The sequence below is a fragment of the Cuculus canorus genome, chromosome 2 (genome assembly GCF_017976375.1).
Source record: "Cuculus canorus isolate bCucCan1 chromosome 2, bCucCan1.pri, whole genome shotgun sequence".
Lineage (NCBI taxonomy): Eukaryota > Metazoa > Chordata > Aves > Cuculiformes > Cuculidae > Cuculus > Cuculus canorus.
In genome coordinates this window covers 23,888,078-23,908,104 of record NC_071402.1, presented here as the reverse complement: position 1 = coordinate 23,908,104, position 20,027 = coordinate 23,888,078, and the positions used below count along the sequence as shown (strand labels likewise).

At 36.1% G+C, this 20,027-nt stretch overlaps 1 protein-coding gene across 5 annotated transcripts in view; it reads left to right on the top strand.

Annotated features, from left to right (window-relative positions):
• Window positions 1-20,027, top strand: part of VPS13B (vacuolar protein sorting 13 homolog B) — a 453,221-nt gene that overhangs the window by 137,434 nt on the left and 295,760 nt on the right. For all 5 annotated transcript variants that reach the window (XR_008448774.1, XM_054059974.1, XM_054059977.1 and 2 more), the window contains exons 18-19: window positions 3,609-3,743; window positions 4,593-4,766. Coding sequence is in view for 4 of the 5 variants with exons in the window: in XM_054059974.1 (XP_053915949.1) it covers window positions 3,609-3,743; window positions 4,593-4,766 (309 nt within the window). In the remaining variant the exon portion in view is untranslated. The remainder of the gene's footprint in view (window positions 1-3,608; window positions 3,744-4,592; window positions 4,767-20,027) is intronic.

Sequence of the window (20,027 nt, the reverse complement as noted above, 5' to 3'; positions counted from 1 at the left end):
TAATGTGATCCGCTGTGGTTTTCATGTGTTAAAGCTGAGAGCAGAATGATGTTGTCATTTGATGTCATAGCAACATAGAAAAGGAGGAGCATGATTGTGCCCTGTTTTCCTAATACTTATATATTGTTTTTTCACGTATTTGAAAACAACTAAGGAAGTGTTCATCCTATCCCTCTGAGAAGTATTGCATAAAAAAATAGCTTATTACTTCATCAGTTACTTCATTTGCATTAAAATATAATTAATTATATGATATGTATTCAGGGTTTGTGAGTTTCTTCAAGGCTAAGCATTCACCTTTCCTGGATTCCTATCATGATCTTGAACTGCTGACTGGCTGAAAAACTGTGAACTGAATATTTTGCACTGTGCTTTGACTGTCACGCATGTGCTGACTTGTCAAGTAACAGGACATTTTTGTGAAGATAGTAGGAAATAAATGTCTGTGATAATGCTGACATATCTTGTTGGAATTCAAGAAGTCCAGAGTAATTTTGTGAGAGAAGAGAAGTGAACAGAAACAAACAGGGAAGGATGGTCATGTGAGACTTTGTTCTTCTTTTCAAATATGATACTAAACAAAAATTCAAGTTACATGGAAAATTTTGGTCTGAATGCAGAGAGGTTATCCAGGGTAATACATCTAGAAGTGGACTCTGTGGTGGAAAATACTTAGTCTTAAAATTACTTACATTTCTCTCACTTCACTGTGAAAGATTATCAGTCATCACACCTTATATTTTGGGGCACAAAGGAGTTGCTGAAAGGTGGAAACAGCAGGAACCTACCAGTTTTGAGGAGAATTGAAAGATGGGAATCAAATTATGAACTCAAATTTGTGTTGCTTTGACTGTAATCTCGACTGTTACAAAGTTTTTATGATCTTTGTTTTGAAATGGGCAGAAGACAGGGGAAAAACATACTTTCCCCTCCTTTCTTTTCTTTTTTCTTTTTTTTTTCTTTTTTCTTTTCCAACACAATGGCCTCTATTTGCACAAGTTTATAGGACGTGTGAGGAAGCACAGCCAAGACTGGTAAATGCCTACAGATACCTGATGTGTTTTTTTTCAAATCCATGCATTGTGTGTGATTCCACACCTTAGATCAAAGTGGATTTTCAGCTTTAATAGAAGCTTACCCTGGGCAAGACTGGGAATGAGAAGGTATTCAGGAGACTAAAACGTGGTAGCTGATATTTCAGACTGAGAAGCTGACCTGTTGGACTGAGAACTGATGGGGTGTTGTAGTGGCAGGCACACAAATGTGTCACAGTGAGCATTCTTTGAGCTTGAAGCCTTCCTGAATTGCAAGTCAGGAAAAAGCTAGGCATACCTCAAACGCAGTGGAGAGGTTAAATTTTGGTAAAGAAGTATTGCATAGAATGTGAAGCCTTCTTTCGCGTGGCAGTCTGGTTCACAGAATGCTATGTGTCCATTTGCATGCTGCTTCTCTCTTCCTACCTTGGAAAGTACTTTTTGTTTTAAAATTATTTTAATATCTTACCAGAACAAATATTTAATAAATACATGTTAAGAAATTTGCTTTACCGCATGATTTTATATGCACTACCAAATACTCTTAAATGTTTAGAAACTGGAATAGACAGTGAACTAAGTGTAATTACCAGGTTTAATCCTAAATCTTGTCTCCTATCGTTTTTTAAAGAATTTTTCCTTACTAGTTAAAATACATTAAGGGCTGTTCTTTGGGTTAAGTCTTTCACAGATTGTGCAGAAAACTGATGAGTTCATTTTGTAGAGAATATATTATATTTCTTTAATGTGTGTAACTATCTTTAAATACGTATCAAAATACTTTTAAATTTTTTTAACTTGATATTCCATAATACTTTCCTTGCACAATTATGGATTTTGGAACAAATTCTGTTACATCTGTGAGGAAACGATTTCATAATTATACTAATGTTTGCATAATTAACAAGCTGCTTGCCAATTTTAACTGACAAATTCCAAGTCACTTTTGTATGAGGGGAAAAAAAACCCATAAAAAATGGTAACTTCTGTTAGTTTTTCCTTTCATACTTCTTACAGGTGTTGAAACTATTTCTTTCTAATTTGCAAGTAAATTTATGGGGTTTTTTTTGGTGTTTTGGTTTTTTTTTTTTTTTTTTTTTTTTTTTGTGGGCAGTGCTGTACAGAAGAGGAGGGTGGGCTTCCTCCACCCATGCTTGGGGGCTGTTTTGGTGGCTGCCCTCCAGCTCTGCCAACATATCACAGAATCGTACAATAGTTTGGGTTGGAAGGGACCTTAAAGATCATTTGGTTCCAACCTGCTTGCCATGGGCAGGGACACCTCCCACTAGACCAGGCTGCCCAAAGCCCCATCCAGCCTGGCCTTGAACACCTCCAGGGATGGGACATCCACAGCTTCCCTGGGCAACCTGTGCCAGTGTCTCACCACTCTTATCATGAAGAAATTCTTCCTAATGTCAAGCCTAAATCTGCCCCTCTCCAGTTTTTACCTATCCCGCCTCATCCTGTTACTACAAGCCTTTGTGAACAGTCCCTCCCCAGCTTTCTTGTAGCCCCTTCAGGTATCGGAAGGTCGCTATAAGGTCACCTTGGACCCTTCTCTTCTCCAGGCTGAACAAGCCCAACTCTCTCAGCCTGACCTTGTGTGGGAAGTGCTCCAGCCCTCTGATCATCTTTGTAGCCTCTTCTGGACCCATTCCAACAGCTCCATATCCTTCTTATGCTGATGATTCCAGAACTGGGCACAAAACACTAGATGAGGTCTCACAGGAGAGGAATAGAGGGGCAGAATCGCCTCCCTCGCCCTGCTGGCCACGCTTCTTTTGATGCAGCCCAGGATATGGTTGGCCTTCTCTGCTGCTAGCACGTATTGCCGGCTCATGTTGAGCTTCTCATCAACCAGCACCCCCAAGCCCTTCTCTGCAAGGCAGCTCTCAATCACATCATGCCCCATCCTGTACATATCTCAGCCCTGACTTGTAAGAGCCCCTGCTGCTGCCAATGTGGTTCTAGACAGCTCTTCAGAAGGGGTAATCAATAGCACCTATTTCTTCAATCAGTGCAGTAGATTTCTGGGATGCAAAAATGAGGGCTGAGCAAAGACTACCAAAACTTATTTCCACTTGTGATCCAAGGCAAGGTTTGAACTCCACTTTCTGTTGAAAAATGGCGAGTGTGCCGTTGGCCTTTTGTGCCTTTAATGCTTAACATTGCTACTGAATAAAATGTTGTCTGAATGTAAGCTGAAAACAGTCATTTTAAGATCTTGAAATAAAAGGATCAGAATAAAAGCATAAAAGAGTAGTTGAGGTGCCACTTGTAAAGTAAAACCAAAACTGTATGTGTATATATACATGCTTATTATTGCAATTTCTGAGTGGCCTTGTGTGTTTTCCTCACAGTATCTCTATATGCTTAATACATAACTGTTAGTATTAAAATGCCCATATAGAGCATTCTCTCATTTCCATTTAAAAACTGTGAATCACAACAGAAAAGCTGTAAGAACATCTAAGGTAGATAATTAAAGTATAATTAAGTTTAAATGCCTTGGTGAAGGAATATAAAAATATTTAAATTCAACAGGCTAGTACATTTGCAGTTTTCTTTTATTAGGTGTGAAATCTAAGAATCCCCTGCCAACTCTTGAGGGCTCCATCCAGAACGTTGAATTGAAGTACTGCAGCACATCATTGGTCAAATGTGCCTCTGGGACCGTGGGATCAATAAAAATTTGTGCCAAAGCCCCAGGTATGTGCAGCTGGAGCATGTAAAACTTTATTGCCTGTATAAGAGAACTGGACTTGCTTTTTACAAGGAGAGTTACTGAAACAAGAATTTACTCATTGTTCATATGAATCAGAGAGGGTTTTTTGTTTTCTGTTTTGTTATTTTTTATTATTAAGTATGCCAAGATGATCCATTCTGGCCCTGATATAGTCAATTTTTACACTGAATAAGAAAACAAAGGTGGTTTTTTTTTTCTGCTGAGACAAATATTCATCTAAAAGTGCTGAAGAAACTGGAATAACTCAGCATTTTCATATTGCACGGAATATTTGCATTTTTCTTTATTGGTAGCATAATTTTGATGTGTTTATTTTTTAATATCTCGTTTACCATTAATGCTATAAGTATGTATTTTGCTTGTGAAGGTTTTGAGGGCTCTGTGATAAATAGTTTTTCAATTTCTATAAATGAATTTTTCTTCAAGAACTTGCAGGGACCTTTCCAATCAATGTCTATGATCTACTTATATTTAAAAGCAGCTAAGGTCAAGAACATTACAAATGTAGTTTATTTAAGTCTAAACTGAGTTTATCATGATTTAAAAATAATTTTTTATAAAGTTGGTATAAACATTAATATTTTAAAGATAATTGATCACTTTATTTGAAATCCTTCTGGATGTAAAGACATTTATAAGATAATATAAGGAAGTTGTTTAATAGTTTATATGAGAGTGCTCTTTTTATTTCCTCTTCTAATTCTGTACTTACAATGTTAATAGCTGTTCTCTTTGGAATAGTGATTATTTGTGTATGTAGAATATTTATCTTGTTATAGTAAAAGCTGTAAGGAGTCTGAATTTTATCTTAGGTGATGGTGGAAAGGAAAAGCTGATTCCTTTAATTCAAGGCCCTTCTGACACCAGGGACTTACACAGCAGCAAATGGCTCAATGAGAGCAGAAAGCCAGAATCTCTTTTAGCTCCAGATTTGGTGGCCTTTACAGTCCAAATTCCACAGTATATGGACTACTGCCATAATTCTGGTAAGTGCAAAACTCTTGTTAAGCTGATATCACATTACATTTTTCCTATCCAATGTAATTTTCAAAAGAAGGGTTTGATATAAAAAGTGCCAAATGCCAAAGTGTCTTTTTCACATACTGCACACATTAGAACTTCACTTCAGCTCACTGTGAGATTCAAAAACTAAAAGCAGAAATTTTATGTATGTCTTCTTCAATAAGGAATGGTTCATTGACTTTGGTTGCCATTTTAAGTTATTTAGAAAGAACCATTTGTCAACTTTTTTGGGGGTAGGATCCATGTTGAAAATATTTTGTTCTTTCTTCCCCTGTATCAGTCAGGTTGAGCTTGTTATACAGAAGTTGAGTTACTGAATTCACAATCATTCATATAAATGTCCAGCATAATTTATAATGAAATGGTGATTTTTTTAATCACAAAATTTGTTCATAATAAGGTGATCTTTAAAATGCTGCAGAGAACACATTTGATGTCATTAGACTTCATGTTATGGTGGATTTAAATGCAAAACGGGTTATTATTATTTTTGGAGAGTTACTTGGATAAATTTAAGGATGTTGTTGACTTTGTGGGCATAAATACTCTTACCTGACATGCTTATGGTTTCTGTGGGCTTTAAACAAAGTATTGGTCTGTTTTAAGATACGCTGACAATTTTGATATGTATCTACTTTAAAATAACCGTAAGATAGTTTGTGAAATACACAGGGATCTATGTTTTGCTGTCAGTAGGCTGCATTGTAAAAAAATGATGCTTTTCTGTCTTAAGAGTTATCCTGCTGCCACACTGAGTGGAATCAAATACGAGGGGAAAAAAAAAAACCCTAAGAGCATCTAGCTTAAGGAAATTAAAGGAATTAGCTGACCTCAGTATTCTGAAACACAAAAGTAAACTGAAAAGTGCTTTCTTTTTTCTTCAATTTCTTTCTTGTGTAATGGTTGTTGAATGTAATTAGTCTGATTTTAGCCTGGAGAAGAGGAGGCTGAGTGGAAACCTTATTGCTCTCTACAACTACCTAAAAGGAGGTTGCAGAGAGGTGGGTGTTGGTCTCTTCTCCCAAGTGACAGGTGATAGGACAAGAGGGAATGGCCTTAAGCTGCATCAGGGGAAGTTTAGATTGGACATTAGGAAAAAATTCTTCACAGAAAGGGGTATAAAGCACTGGAACAGCTGCCCAGGGAGGCGGTTGAGTCACCATCCCTGGAGGTGTTCAAAAGTTGGGTAGATGAGGTGCCTGGGGACATGATTTAGTAGTGGGCAGGTACGGTTGGAATTGATCTCAAAGGTCTTTTCCAACCTAATGATTCTATGAAAGGTAACAGTGAATTTATTACCATCTTTAATTTTTATGTGCATATGTAAGCAATATATGATTCTTATGCAAAGCAAATATTTGTAAGCACTGTTTAGCAATTGTGAAGTTACTTCATCAGTAACTGTACTTGTATGTTTCTTGGAGAGTATGTTGGAAATGTTTTTTTTAACAATTGTTTTAAAGCCATGAACTTAATATATTGCTGAAAAGCAATTTATGATTCAACAATCTCTGATCCATTTTTTTTGAGCGTATTTCCAGGGTTGTTTTCTCATTTTTGTCTTCGAATATTCATTATGTTGTAAAGGAATTGGGCATACTTACCCATACTAAAAAATTGTTGCTCATTACAGGTCCTGGTGACCACAAATGTTTTGTCTCATCAGCATCATGAATAATGCAATTGGATAGTAGAGAGTACTTGACAGGTTATGACAGGAGATGCCTATGAGAATTAAGGCACTGACAAATGAAATACTGGCCAGAGTCATATGCAAGGACTTGGAGAGGCAGAAAAACGGTTTGTAAGACAGGTGTCTGTGGTGCCTGTTTTGTACATGAATGGAGATACATATAAAAGGCTAAGATTTTAGAACTGAAAGCTTACTGGATACTTTACCTGCCCGTCAGTGTCTCAGGAAGATTGTACTGGTTTTATGTTCTCAGTGGTAGATGCTAACCTGCATGCTCAGACTCTGAAGAAGCTCTGCTTTTCTGTGTCTGCAGGGTGGCACCTGTGACTAATGACAAATGAGAAGGAAAAGCTGATGTGTGAAAGTTTTGGTCCCAGAGAACATGAAGAATAGTATACTGCAAATGAGTTCCTGTTGTTGTGTTTGTTTGGGTTTTTGTATAGGTTTAACTAGGAAACATTAAATAATTGCACATTCTATACTAAGAATGAGGGAGATAATTCAAGCCTTCACTTTTGAATACTTGCTGAAGGAACTGAGTCATTAGGTGAGGTGTGGGTGTTCTCATTACGGCTGTGAACAGTACATGGAGAGAAGACATGAAATGCTTTGAGAGCACAAAAATGCTGTTGCTGTCAGTTACAGTCACTTCTGGGAATTAAGAAGGCTATACTGGATAATTTGACAGCAAATTCAACTTAAGCCTCAGGGGAGTAAAAGAGTTATTTAAAGCTGTACTGTTCGAGAGGATTCTGCAGTATGGAAGTTGTGCTGTTTGAGCGGTTGATCCTAATAATGTTAGATATGATGTTTTGGAACAGGAATTTGAACTACAGAAAAGAGTGAAGAGAGCAGTGCGGTGTGCTTGTAGAGAGAATAAAAAAAAGTGTCCAGGAGAGGTGAGAAAAATAATCTAGATTTGTTCAGTGTTATCAGATTGCTGGAGATAAGGCCAGGGTTGGTTGAGTCCACTAACTCTACAAAGTACATATACACATAGCTGTAGAGCTGTTGCTCTCAAAATGCACACATGATTTCTCAAATGGGTTAAGGGAGACAGCAGTTAGTTTGATGTGATTGGATAAGTTGTCACCCAGCACTCGAATAAACTCAGTACAATTCTAACCCTAGCCCAGGATTCAGTGGCAGTGGAGCTGCTGGTCGCACTGTGCAGCGAGGCAGGGGAGCGCGTTGGAGTTGTACAAAGCTGCAAGTACTTAAGCAGAATGATATTTTTGTGTGTGTGTAAAACAAAGAGAATGGATTGAAGGTGCATTTCTGGATACTCTGGAGGATCTTGGAATACAATACAACACCTATGCAAGTGATTTTTTAAATTTTTTTGTTTATGTAAAAATTAGTAAGAGTAATTCATTAATTTATTATGCATCTGCGAAGTTGAATGGAGAAGAGTTTGTTCTAAAATCTAAGTAGTTGTTTTGATATAAAATGCCAAGGAGGAAGTTGTGCAAATGGCATGAGGTTCTTGAATAAATCATGGCTTATTTACCTGGAGAACAGATAGGTGACGTTTCTTCCTGTTGAGTCATCAGTTGTGTACTGTTCTTGCACTACTGGAATTATATGATCCATGGTGATGAGGATGGTTGTGCAGCTTCCTTTCACTGCTTGTCTGTAGGCGGCTGTGCAAAGATGGAGGGTGTATTGACAATTTGAGTGATAAAGCATTTTATTTCTTGCTGTTTCACTTGTTGCTGCTGAGAGAAAAAGGAAAAAAAAGTAGGGTTCTAGTAGGACCATATAGGTGGAGTATAACCAGCAAAAAAAAAAAAAAACCAAAAAAAAAACCCCAAACCTCTGTAAAATGTAATTCTGAGAAGGGCAGCGTTTAAGTGTGTGATGTATAGAATATACAGGCAAAGTAAGCATTGCATATAATAATTGCGTATCCTGACTGATGATTACTTAGCAGGAGTGTTTTATTCTTCGGTGCATGAAGTGTCATTACCACTATGGAAAACTAATTCACCTGTGGCACATAAATATGATTTTATTTAGTCCTTAAATACAAGTCTGTATGGTCATGCTTTCAATTTTGGATACTTTTGTTCTATAAAAAGCTACCCCAATTATCTCTGTGCGTAGTTATAAAGATCAGTGGATATGCTCTGTAGTCTTCATCTAAACTGCAGCATATAAAATAACTGCAAGAGAGGAGATTATTCCATTACCTCTGGGCTTGGGAAGGTCTTCTTACTGCTTCTCTGAACTAACCCTGGCTTTACAAACCCTTGGAGCAAGCTGCAGAGCTTGTTTGTTTCACCTGGCCTTTGAGAGAAATGGGGAGATTTCCAAATGAATGCTGGTGTTAGTATTTAATTATGAGCAGCTGTTGAATAGATGAGGTGAGCTGATTAAGCTCTGTTTGGTTTGCAATATTGAATAATTGGGAGTGCGTGCACAGCTGGCATATGGAGAGCTTTATTACATATAAATCAAGAGGAACTAAAGTAAAAACAATTAATAAAGATTTCTTTGAGATCAGCTTAAATATTCAGTAATGCAGCAGTGAAATGAAGGAGTAAACAAAAGTACCTGTATTAATATCAGGCTTGCATATGGTAAATTGATATACCCAGTGGAGCAAAGTCAGAGTGAGAGGACTTCACTAGTTTGTGAAACCTGAATGGAGGCTGAAGAGCAAGCATTGTAAAAGTAAAACTTGTAGAAGTTGGTAATTTTTATTGAAGTGATGTTTTTCTTAAACTTCCAGAGGTGTTAGGATTTTGTAAGTTTAGGTGAGATCGCTCCGCCCTGCCCCACCTCTCCAGAAAAGGGAAAAAAGAATTTATAAGGTAAAAATATTTTTAAGACTGAAGAAATATCTTCAAACATGAGAAAGGTGCCATAAATGTTGTATCAGCAGGAACATTATTTTTTCCCTATCATAAACCAACTGATTTTTATTTGCTAGAACTTATTTGAAAGGAGATGAGAGATTTCCTACATGTTTGTTTTTATACATACACACCTATATATGCCCCAAACTCTGTCTTTCTTGCAGATAGAGCCTGTTATTGGCATATTTTTTTATTTAGTTTTGACTGCTTAGACTGGGGATACTGCAAAGTCTGGTTTGAAAATTTGGAACAATGGTATCTTTAAGTTCTCAGCTTTAATTTAAGGGAGTGCTTGTGCTAATAAAAATAATAAACAACCTTTTAAAAGAGTATTCATAAACAAATTTCAAGTATTTTGGAAAGATTTGGCAAAATGAAGGAGTAAAAATGCTTTATACATTAGAGTAATTAAAGACAATTCACATTTGTGGTTTGGGCATAAATGTGTAAAAATTATACCCATCTATCTTATTACATTTCCTTTTCTGTCCCTGAGGATTTCACTATGTACTTTATCTGTAATTGTTACCAGTTTTCTATCAAGTTCCCACTGGGCTTCTGGTGCAAAAAATCTTATCCTCTCGATGACAGAGCTTGCCTGAATGATTTCATGCTCTTAGCATTTTTGTTCACGGGAATTAGGGGCAGAATGTAACTGCAGCTGAACATAGCATCTATTTTTGTAATTTTGAATTTTAGACTCTGTTATTGGAACTAAATGAAGAGATGCAGGTGTTCTCCAGTTCAAGTCCTTTGGGATTTTTTGATGGTAGATGCTTGAAAAGAAAATGCATGTGTTTCCAGAGTCAAACAGCAGCTGTGGACAAGGATTTATGTTTTTCTCAGAACTTTGGGATTTCAAAATGTTACATTTAACCACATGCACAGAAAGGAGAGCAAATGTTAAAGATGTTACATATAAAACTAGGGGACTGATCTTTTTACCATACCAACTAGTTGTGGGAAGAGAGGAACAAAGTGATCTTTAATCTCAATATGAGCAATTTCAAAAGGATTATGATAGTTGCCAGGACTCTGGTCTTTTGAGAAATGTGCTCTTGCAGCGCATAACTTTTATGTCCTCTTAATTGCTTTTAAAATCTGGCTTATACTCATATTTTGCCTTGGAAAAATATGAATGCTTGTTAGTATAACTGACCAAAAACGCAATATTCATGTAGTCTTCTGTTCGAGTAAGATGAGTTTAAATTCACATAAGTATATATTTTTGTAAGACTTTTTCAATAATGTCCTGCAGTTTTGAAAATTGGATTAAAAACAGCAGATCAACTGCTCAAACTGAGGCTAAATTTAGCAGCTTTCCAAGTGACACAACTTTTGGGCAGAAGCGTTTTGTCGTAATGCAATTTCTTCCTCCCTTTCTCTCTCTTAAAATTTTGAAATTTGTTGATTGTAGTAAACAAGATGTCTGACTTCTTTTTAATTTTATCACAAGCTCAAGGGCGGCAGCAGGTGCTGGTACAGCTGAGCAGCTCAGGACAGGAGAGTGGTGTGGGGAAGAGCAAGTTGATAAGTGGTAAATGCAACTTGGTTAATACCTATCTAAGCAAGTGAAAGCCTCTTTTTGAATACATTTCATTTGTGCATTTACCAGTTTGTGTGTACTCAATCCTCCTGCATTACCCTCACAACTCAATAAATTGTGCCCTACCGCCAGGTTAAGGATCCGATACTTTTCCAGACCTGAACCACCTCTGTATCCACTGTATTACAAGAATCTGTCACTTAGTACTAAGAGGAAGTAAATGTGTCCTCAAGTGTTATCTGTTACACTACTGGCTCCAGTTATGACTGTGAAGTTCATGGGAGTAGCATCAGGGAGGGACATACTATACTGCATTGATTAAGATGATTTCCAGTGGGTTGCATAACTCTGGCAGCAAGTTCTGGTTATAGAAAGGTAATTGTGCAATGCAGGAACAAGGCAGCTTGTCCAGCTTTCTGTCAAGTGATTCTGCAAATCCTCTTGGGGGAAGCAGTGTTTTGATCTCTCTGCTTACATTGCATTCAGTTTCTCTCAATATGCCATAAATCTTTCAGCAATACATGTACCCTAGAATTCTAAAATTTGTGACCAAATAGGGTTCTGAGTTTTGTAAAAGAGTATTTGAAAAATTGATTTAAAAAAGCCAAAAAACCCTACACTCTTGTCCTACCAGTTGCTAGGAAGTCAGTCTGGGTAGTTCATCAAAAATATGTCTATTTTTCTTTCCAGCCTGCCTGACTTCGAGATGTACTGTTCATCTGCACTGTGAAAATCAATGGAGTGATATTGTTAGCTAAAGATGTGCATTTGCCTTTTTCTGATTTTCTTTTTCTTAGTAGTTACGCTTAAGAGTTTGGTAATATAGCAAAATAACAACAAAACTTGGACAGTGAAGATAGAGACTGAACTCCAAGTAGCAGGAGCCTGAGACATTGTACCAGGAAATGTGTTGAATGAGGAAGTTGGAAAGCCTGATTGTCGCCTGGGTTTATAACCTTTTCTTTATAAACTTATTTGCCTTTCTCTTTTCTTTTGACTCGGAGTAACAGTGTTCTGCCTATAGGTCATGTAGGTCATCTTGTAGTCCTAGGAATAGGAGTTTGTACGTCATTATTGGCAATGAAGGTTTGAGCTCTTGAGTGGTAGGTAATGTGGGATATGCAGGCTTTAACTGTGTAAGTGCATGATCAAAATCTCCTTACCTTCTCTTTAAGCAGTGTAACCTAGAAAATTCTGTGAAAGTAACTCAAAACCCCCATATTATTAAAAAAATTGAGTTTTTTTAACCTTTTAACTCATTAAATGCGTAATAGTTAAGCAGTAGCAGATAAGAGATTATTTCTGCTACCTTTATTTTGTGTGTATGCATGTGTTCAGTTGGATTTCTGTTCACTTTACAATCTAGCAGTATCAAAGTGTTTCATACAGCCACCGAAGTCATATTTAACGATTCTGGTGTTTAAAAAAACCAATCAAAATATGCTATTCAAATGATAACTTCTATTTCTGTAACAGTATAGGACAATGTTTCTGTGCTTCATGTATTTAGGAAAATATATTCACCTTTTCCACTTGTGGCATCTGAGAAAGTGTTGTTTAGCAAGGTGACTAGATACTTGCTGATGGTGCAGATAGTTTTGGAAGCACGACAGGCATATGCTCTCAGCAATTGCTGACACATACCTTTGGACATGGATATCTGTTTTTAATTGAGAAAATATATGTTGGCCAAAGTATTGGGATAGCTCCTACTCCTTTTGAAAAAATGCCATGGAATCTTTAACTTCCATTGGGATGCTTCCCAGACATGGGCATAAGGGACTGTAACTGTTTACTTTCAGATGGTTTTTAAACTGTTTCCAGGTTTTATAATTGAATTATATTCCTCCCACTACTGCTTTGGTGATCTAAGTAATTCATATAACATGGCTCTTTTTTGTAATAAAGTGTGAAATACATATCGTTGAAAATCAGTAGACTCTTGGTGGTAAAATATAAATGCATTTTGACCAGGTCAATTTTGGTTTCTAAATTTTACTAACAAGTGATTAAATAACAGGTTAGTGAACGGAAATATAGAACATTTCATTAAAACAGCATTAAATGACATATCAACATTACTTTTAATGTGGAAATTATGGTGTAAAGATATATTTGTTTCTAAATCTAAAATTATTTTTCTCAATAATTTTCAAGGTCCAGCTCTGCAGTAGATATTCCCAGTGATGAGCGCTATGCTAAGACATCTTCCTATAGTGGACCAAACTGAAAATGATTTAGACAGATTATCTTTAAGATATCCTGCTTTGGAAAAATATAAATTTGTTTCATTTCCTTCATATACCGTGAAGCTTCTGAAAATTTATCTTTATTTTTATCAAAAATCTGCAAACAGTATAAAAATTAGTATTGCAGGAACCATTAACCTTTAGACTATTTAATTACTTCTGTGATGTATGAGCTGATCTCGTTTTCTTTTTACCTGTCCACTGAGATAGAACTACTGTGTGCAAGATACTTGTGCATGTATTTGTAACCTAAGGTGGCAGGAATACTCTGAAATGATATGAGGAAAATGGTGCACTGTATAACGTTTCAGTTCTATTTAATAGTTAAAGTTAGTCTACTTATATGATGTAAGCATTTCATATTATCTCTGTAGAACAGATTTCTAAGTACAGCAACTTCAAACATAAATACCATGTATTTGAGATGTCTTGACATACTGAGTATCACGTGGAGTACTAAATCTGTTTGAGAAATGCAATGATAGGATTATAGTGGGTATATAGTTCAATTAATTCTGAAATTTAATCTGGTTTAAACTCTTCAGTAGAGGAAAAGGCATTTTGAAAAGGAAAAAGTTTGTTTTTCTGAAGTAGTCTGAAATAGAGAATTCTGCGTGTTGCACTAATCTTTCAGGCAGTTCAGTTAAAACAGAAACATTTGCTGGAGAGATAAGTAATTTGCTGACTTGAGCTCTGACTGCCCATTCAAACACTCTTCTACTGCTAATTATTGGTACTGAACACCACTTAGAGCACAGCAAATTAATGCACAATCTGATTTTCATAAGTGTTTTCCTAATTCCAAATTTATTTTCAAGATGGAATAGGTGAATCTGAAAAAAAAACCCCAACCTGTTATTTTCCCCAATAGATTTAGAAAATCTCTTCTTTGTGTCTGTAAGCAGAGTACCAACTCATTTTGGGGCTGTACTATCTGAATGTGATGAGAACGTTGCATGTTTATGTACGGAGGAATGGGTTCCTCAGCAATGAGATCTGAAGGGTTGGGGACTCCCAAATGAATATGTGAGCTTGTACAATTGGCACAGCAAGAGTCTGCCTGCATCTGCCAACTCTTCCACTTTTAGTCTAAGTTTGTCGTCTGTCACTGTACAGCTTCTTGAGCCATTTGCCTGGGAGTGGTGCCAAGCTGGAGAAGTAGCTTTGGCTATGCAGCTTCATGTCCAGAAATCATGGAAAAATAGCCCACTGCATGTAGGAAGGTGGACATGGAGAGAGTCAGACCCATTGGAGTTTCAGCCACGTCTTTTTGAATGTCAGTGTTGGTAATTAACCATCACGCCAGAGGGGGGAAAAAGACCATATACTAATAATGTGATACTAAACATAAATGAAAATAGAGAATAATCTGATAATTAATGTTAGATATTGGAATAATAATCTGAATAAACGAGAGGCTGACTGCCTCTTCTCTCCTCCCCTTGCCCTCAAAGGTGTGTGCCTATGCTTGTTTTATTTCCGGAATAAAACAAACTAAACGAGACAGAAACATTGCTTAAATACAATACAAAGTATAATATTAGAACTGTCCACCCAAAATGGAGAAAATAATGGAAATTATGTAAATAGAAACAATTTTCATTGGGAAAATAAGGGAAAATATGATTAAATCTAGTGAAGTGATAAATAGTGTTTGGCTCAATGTTACTGAGCAAAGTTATGGAGTGCATAGTATTTTTCTTTTCTGTTCTGTATTTTTCTATGGTATAGAGGGCAGTCAGTCAGATATAATTCATCATTTTTTAAATATCTTTATATCTTTTCCTCACTGGGTTTTGAATACATTATATATACACATTGTTTTTTCTACTTAGTGTAGCTATGTTCACATTTGTTTATCTGTTCAAAGGAAATAAATTACTGAAAGGAGAGCATGAATTTTCTTCTTCCTCTAATTTTGAGCGCTCTTATAATGTTTCTCTTGTTATAAGAAAGAGAGGAATTCGGTATCAAGCAAATCTCTCTAGGTTGTGACCTGAAAATTCATACAAGAAAATGAAAAATGTTCAATATGACTTTGTAGTATTTGAAAAGTATTTTAGGCGAAGTCCTGGATTAGTATTTTTTCAGACATGAAAATTATTGCCAAGTAGGATTTTTTTTGGAAAGCAGATGTGTGTATTCTAAAATGTACACATCATCCTTTAAGCAGTTGCATGTCTAAACTAATGAAATAAGACTTAACTGCAGATTGCAATCAGTTGATAAAATTGTTTTTAAATAAAAACGAGAAAATAATTAAGGTATATTTGATTATATTTTGGCATTTTGAAAACTGGTTTAATAAAAATATAGTAATAACTTTCATAATACTTATTATATTTAGTGCACAGACTTTAGTAATTTGAAGCCAATAATACTTTTTATTTCTTCACTGGTAATATAACACAGAATAAGTATAAGCCTGTGAAATGGATGACTTAACACAACTGTTGATGCACTTCGAGTGAAACATCTTTATCAAGTTAATACAAGAAGCAGTCATGCCCTACTTGAATTACTCATTTATAATGGCTGAGCAGCAGCCTGGACATGGACTTTGAAATCCTGGGAAAATAAGATGCATGCATGCATTCAAATGTCTAAAGTCTTGGCTTTAGAGCAGCTGTAAAATGTTGAAGTGAGATGTCAACTGCTAGCTGTTGTCTACACTTCTAGTCTAAAGGAGATGTAATCATTTAATTGATAACCAAGGTTAGTATTTTAGTCATTGCATCCTCTATTTGAGACTTTCAAGAGACATTTGAACATTTAGGACCTAAAAATCAGAATATTTATCTGATTTTTGCACGCTTTTAATGCACAGATTATTCCAACTTTATTTTAAGACCTTATCTTTTTTGTTATAAACATAGTTTTTTCTCTAACTTTCATTGTGCTGGTAACACGGGAGTAATAATCCTGTAGACTTGTAAAATATCAAAATAAAATGTGTTTGAGTAGCAGTTTAAAAGAAGATGCTACCTGTGTGCTCACTAAGGGTGTGGGAGTGCAATCGCTGATAAAAGCCACGTATTGGAAGGATGTCTGTCAGGTTGTTGCAGCTTTCAACAATCTCTTGCAGATGACTACATTGCCAGGTTCCTTGTCTTCACAGCTAGCAGTGAAGCTTCACTATCTCAAAGTCATTATGGAAGGAGGGGGTGTTTTCTATACAATAGCAGTAAATTAAGGTACAAACTCAGAGATTGTCACTTCCTTCCTGTTAATGGGAAAATTGAGAGTCAAGAATAATCCACCTTAAAGGTAGCAGTATGTTGGATAAGGTCTTCACTAATATTTGTGCGAAGCGGTAGTACTAGGGGCATTGGAGATAGGGCCAGGAAGAGGAGTGTTTGTCTTAAACAGTTAAAATAGAGTATTTGGGATCATTTGCATAGCTCTTCTTCACTGAGGTACTCTAATGGGCTGCTTCAAGTGTATGATGGAGGGCTGTTTGCAAGAAGGATGCACTAACCCTTGTACTTTTTACTGTGGCTTGGCTCAATTTGGCTTTAGCTGCCACAGTTTGTCAGTTCTTCTCAAATGGCAGAAACTCAGCAGGCTCAAATAAATAGTTTCTGTATATCGAGGTGTGAATATACCCAAACAAGTGACTCCAGAACATTTGGTTTTAAGAGCATAAAATAAGTAATTAAAGTATACTTGTACAAAATTAGCATGAGGTAATGCTAAAGTTACAAGATGTTTTTCATTCATTTTCTGTGAGGTCCCATACTGAAACACTTGCATGTGAATGCTGTTAGATTGGGAGCCACTATAACTCAGGATCAGTTACAACGGCGTTTTGGTCCTGGCTTTGAGGAATAAAACAACATCTAAGTTCCTGCGATGCATTCTGATGTGAGGCAAGCAAAGTTCTGCCACTTTGGTCTAATACGGATATCTATGTATGTTCTTTTTTCCTAATGCTCTTTCTAGGGAAAGTTACTGGCTCATAGGAGAGCAGCCAGCATGTAGGACTGTTCTTGGTGTGTTCCCAAGCCTTTGACCTGGCCTTGGTGGATAGTAGTTTTGGGGATCGCACCTCACAGGGCCATGACTCTCAACAGCATTAGAACATAGAAGCCTTCCTACTGCTACTGCTTCAGAGAAGCAGAATCAATGTAACAAATAAAAACAATTCTTTTAACTAATTAAACCGTGATAGTAGCTCAGCTTACAGTCCTACTCCTTTTCTTTTTCCAAATAATTTTATTTGTTTTCTTAAAAGACACATCAAGCCTTCTTCATACCATTCATTTCTTAAACTGGAATGCCAAAGTAAGAATTTGGAGTTGCCAGAGATGATTTCCTAATTAGAATTGGAAAAAAGGGGAATACCTAATTACTTACCAGACAGCTGTAGTAATTTTCCTAAATGTTTTCATGTTTAGCTGTACCTGTGTATGTACATGAATATGTATAAGTGTAAGGAGAGAACAAGATATCTCTTCTCTTTAGAATTGTGAATAGGATGTTCTGAGTAATATTGAGATTTGCAAGGAAAGCTTAGAAAAATGATATTGCAATCCATGGTATGTTGTTTGACCTACCCCTATAAATACATCAGAGCTACATCTAAGGGAAAATATAAATCTTGGTAGCTATGGGTGCTCTCGTTTCCCAGAAGATTACAAGTGGAACAGGACGACAGTCTCTTTAATTTCTTTATCCATAACTCAGTCCCTTTGGAAAGTCTCCAGTTGTTTCTCCATGCCCCAGGAAGAACGCCAGCCAAACACTTGTTTTTTGACAGATCCTACCTAGTTTCTGTCTGTATCAGTGCAGGGCAATTGACGTCTTTTACGGAAATGCAGACAAACTGTTCTTATGTATGGTGGAATAGAAAATTAAGTAGCAAATTGATGTTGATCTTCATATGGCTTCTTTACTAAATTTTTAGTGTGCTTTTATAAATTAAATTATCTTCCAAGCAAATAGGCTGTGCCCAGTAAAGGTATGTGTTATCCCACTAGAAATCCTGGACAAAAGTTAAGTATGGCAGCTTGAAATGTGTAAAAGATGGTGAGCATCACTGGTTTTAGTGAAGTAGTTTTAGAATAATGTTACACTTAGAATGCTAGAATGTCTGGCATATCAGTGTGCCAATGCAAATAATATTCAGACTTTTCTAAGGCTTATTAATATGTTTCTTCAGTGAAGTCTTGTTTAATATTTAGTTACGGATAGCATCCATTATTATTGTTATGCTTTAGATCAAAGAAAAGATGAAATAGTCTGAATTACAAAGCATTCAATAAGACTGAATATTCTGCCTAAGGAATAACAAAAAGTAGTAGTCTGAAGTTCAAATTTATATGGTGAATAAGTTTGAGTAGTTTTCTGTGCCATTAGCGGAACAAATTAAACTTTTGCTGGTTGAGTGCATATACCTAAACAGTGTAGTGTGGGAGGATTATCAGCCAGTTAGACTTATTGGTTTATTGGCAGCAGAGCAGATTTAAACCAAGTTTTCCCATGGCAGAGGTACTGTATCAGCAATCCCAGAAGTTTTGCTAAGAAATTTATGAAGTGGTATGAAAGTAAATTACTGAGGAGCCATCAAAGCAAGTATGCTATTAATTGACAATTTATTGACTTCATCCTTACTGCTAGTTAAAAGAAAAAAAAAAAAAAAGGATTAAGATTCAGCCTACACTTTGAAAGCTGCGTGAGGTCTTTTGTACGATATTTCAGTTAAGCTGTAATTAACTAACTTAATTAAACAAATATTAGTAAAAGTAAAAGCACACTTATTCTAATGGATCTATAAAAGAGTCATAAGATGAATGTAAATAAGTAATGGAAAGTGTGAATATGGGTCTGGTTAGGGCAGAGTGTAACACCACTTATCTTCGTTCTTCTGAGAAACTTAGTCCTTGCTCAAGCAAATCTCTTGTAGACCTCACTGACTAATTGCCCAAGAACTGCCGGGTCCTTACCCTGAAAGTCGAGGTCTAAAATACATTACTGTTTATTATGTTGGATCGTTTCTTTCTATGTAGATTTAACCTGTTTAATTCAAACAGCATTGCTACTTGGTTTTGTTGTTTATCATTTTACCTATTTTAAAAGAAAGGACTAGTGATTACAGTAGAAAAGTTATGTTGTGTTAGTCCCTTTTTCTTCTATTAACTTATTTGTTCTGGCAAATTATTTAACTTCTCTGTGTATCAGTTCATCTGTAAAAAATGTATGTTGCCATCCATATGAGTGCTCTGGGAAGCGTTCTTAAGAGTACGTTTAGACTCTTGCTCAGAAAGTATTACATGAAGCCTGAAATTTTTTAGTGATAGTCGTTCATGTATGAAGTATTAGTGAGTATGCTGTAGGTTTTTTTAAGTAACTGGTATTTGAGATAGGAATTACACTCCTGATATTACATGGAAGTGAATGTCATCTTAAGCACTTAAAACACCAAAGCTTTTTTTTACCAGATGAATTGTGTATGATTTAAATTCATAATATTTAAATATCTGTTTTGATTAAGACATGTACATTTAATGAGAGGATTTTTTTTACTATTACTAGTAGTCCCTAAAACCTACTGCATATAAACCACACCAACTCTCTCCTTGTTTTGCCTTCTTCTGATGCCTGCAAACTTTTTCTGTTGCTTTGAATGGCTGATAAATTGTTTGCCAGGTAGGAAGGAGAATGCTTGACTTTGGCTCCGGGTTGAATTTCTTGAGAAAATATCATTCTGAGCAGTGTGTCCACAATGGGAGCTATTACACAACAGTTTACTTCACTATCAGTTTTTTTGCCAATTTACCCGTGAAAGCAGTCTCTTAGAAATCTGCTTAATCAGTAATACTGTTTGGAAAATAAACATTGTGTAGGGATCTGTCCTTTTCTATTAACAGCTCCAA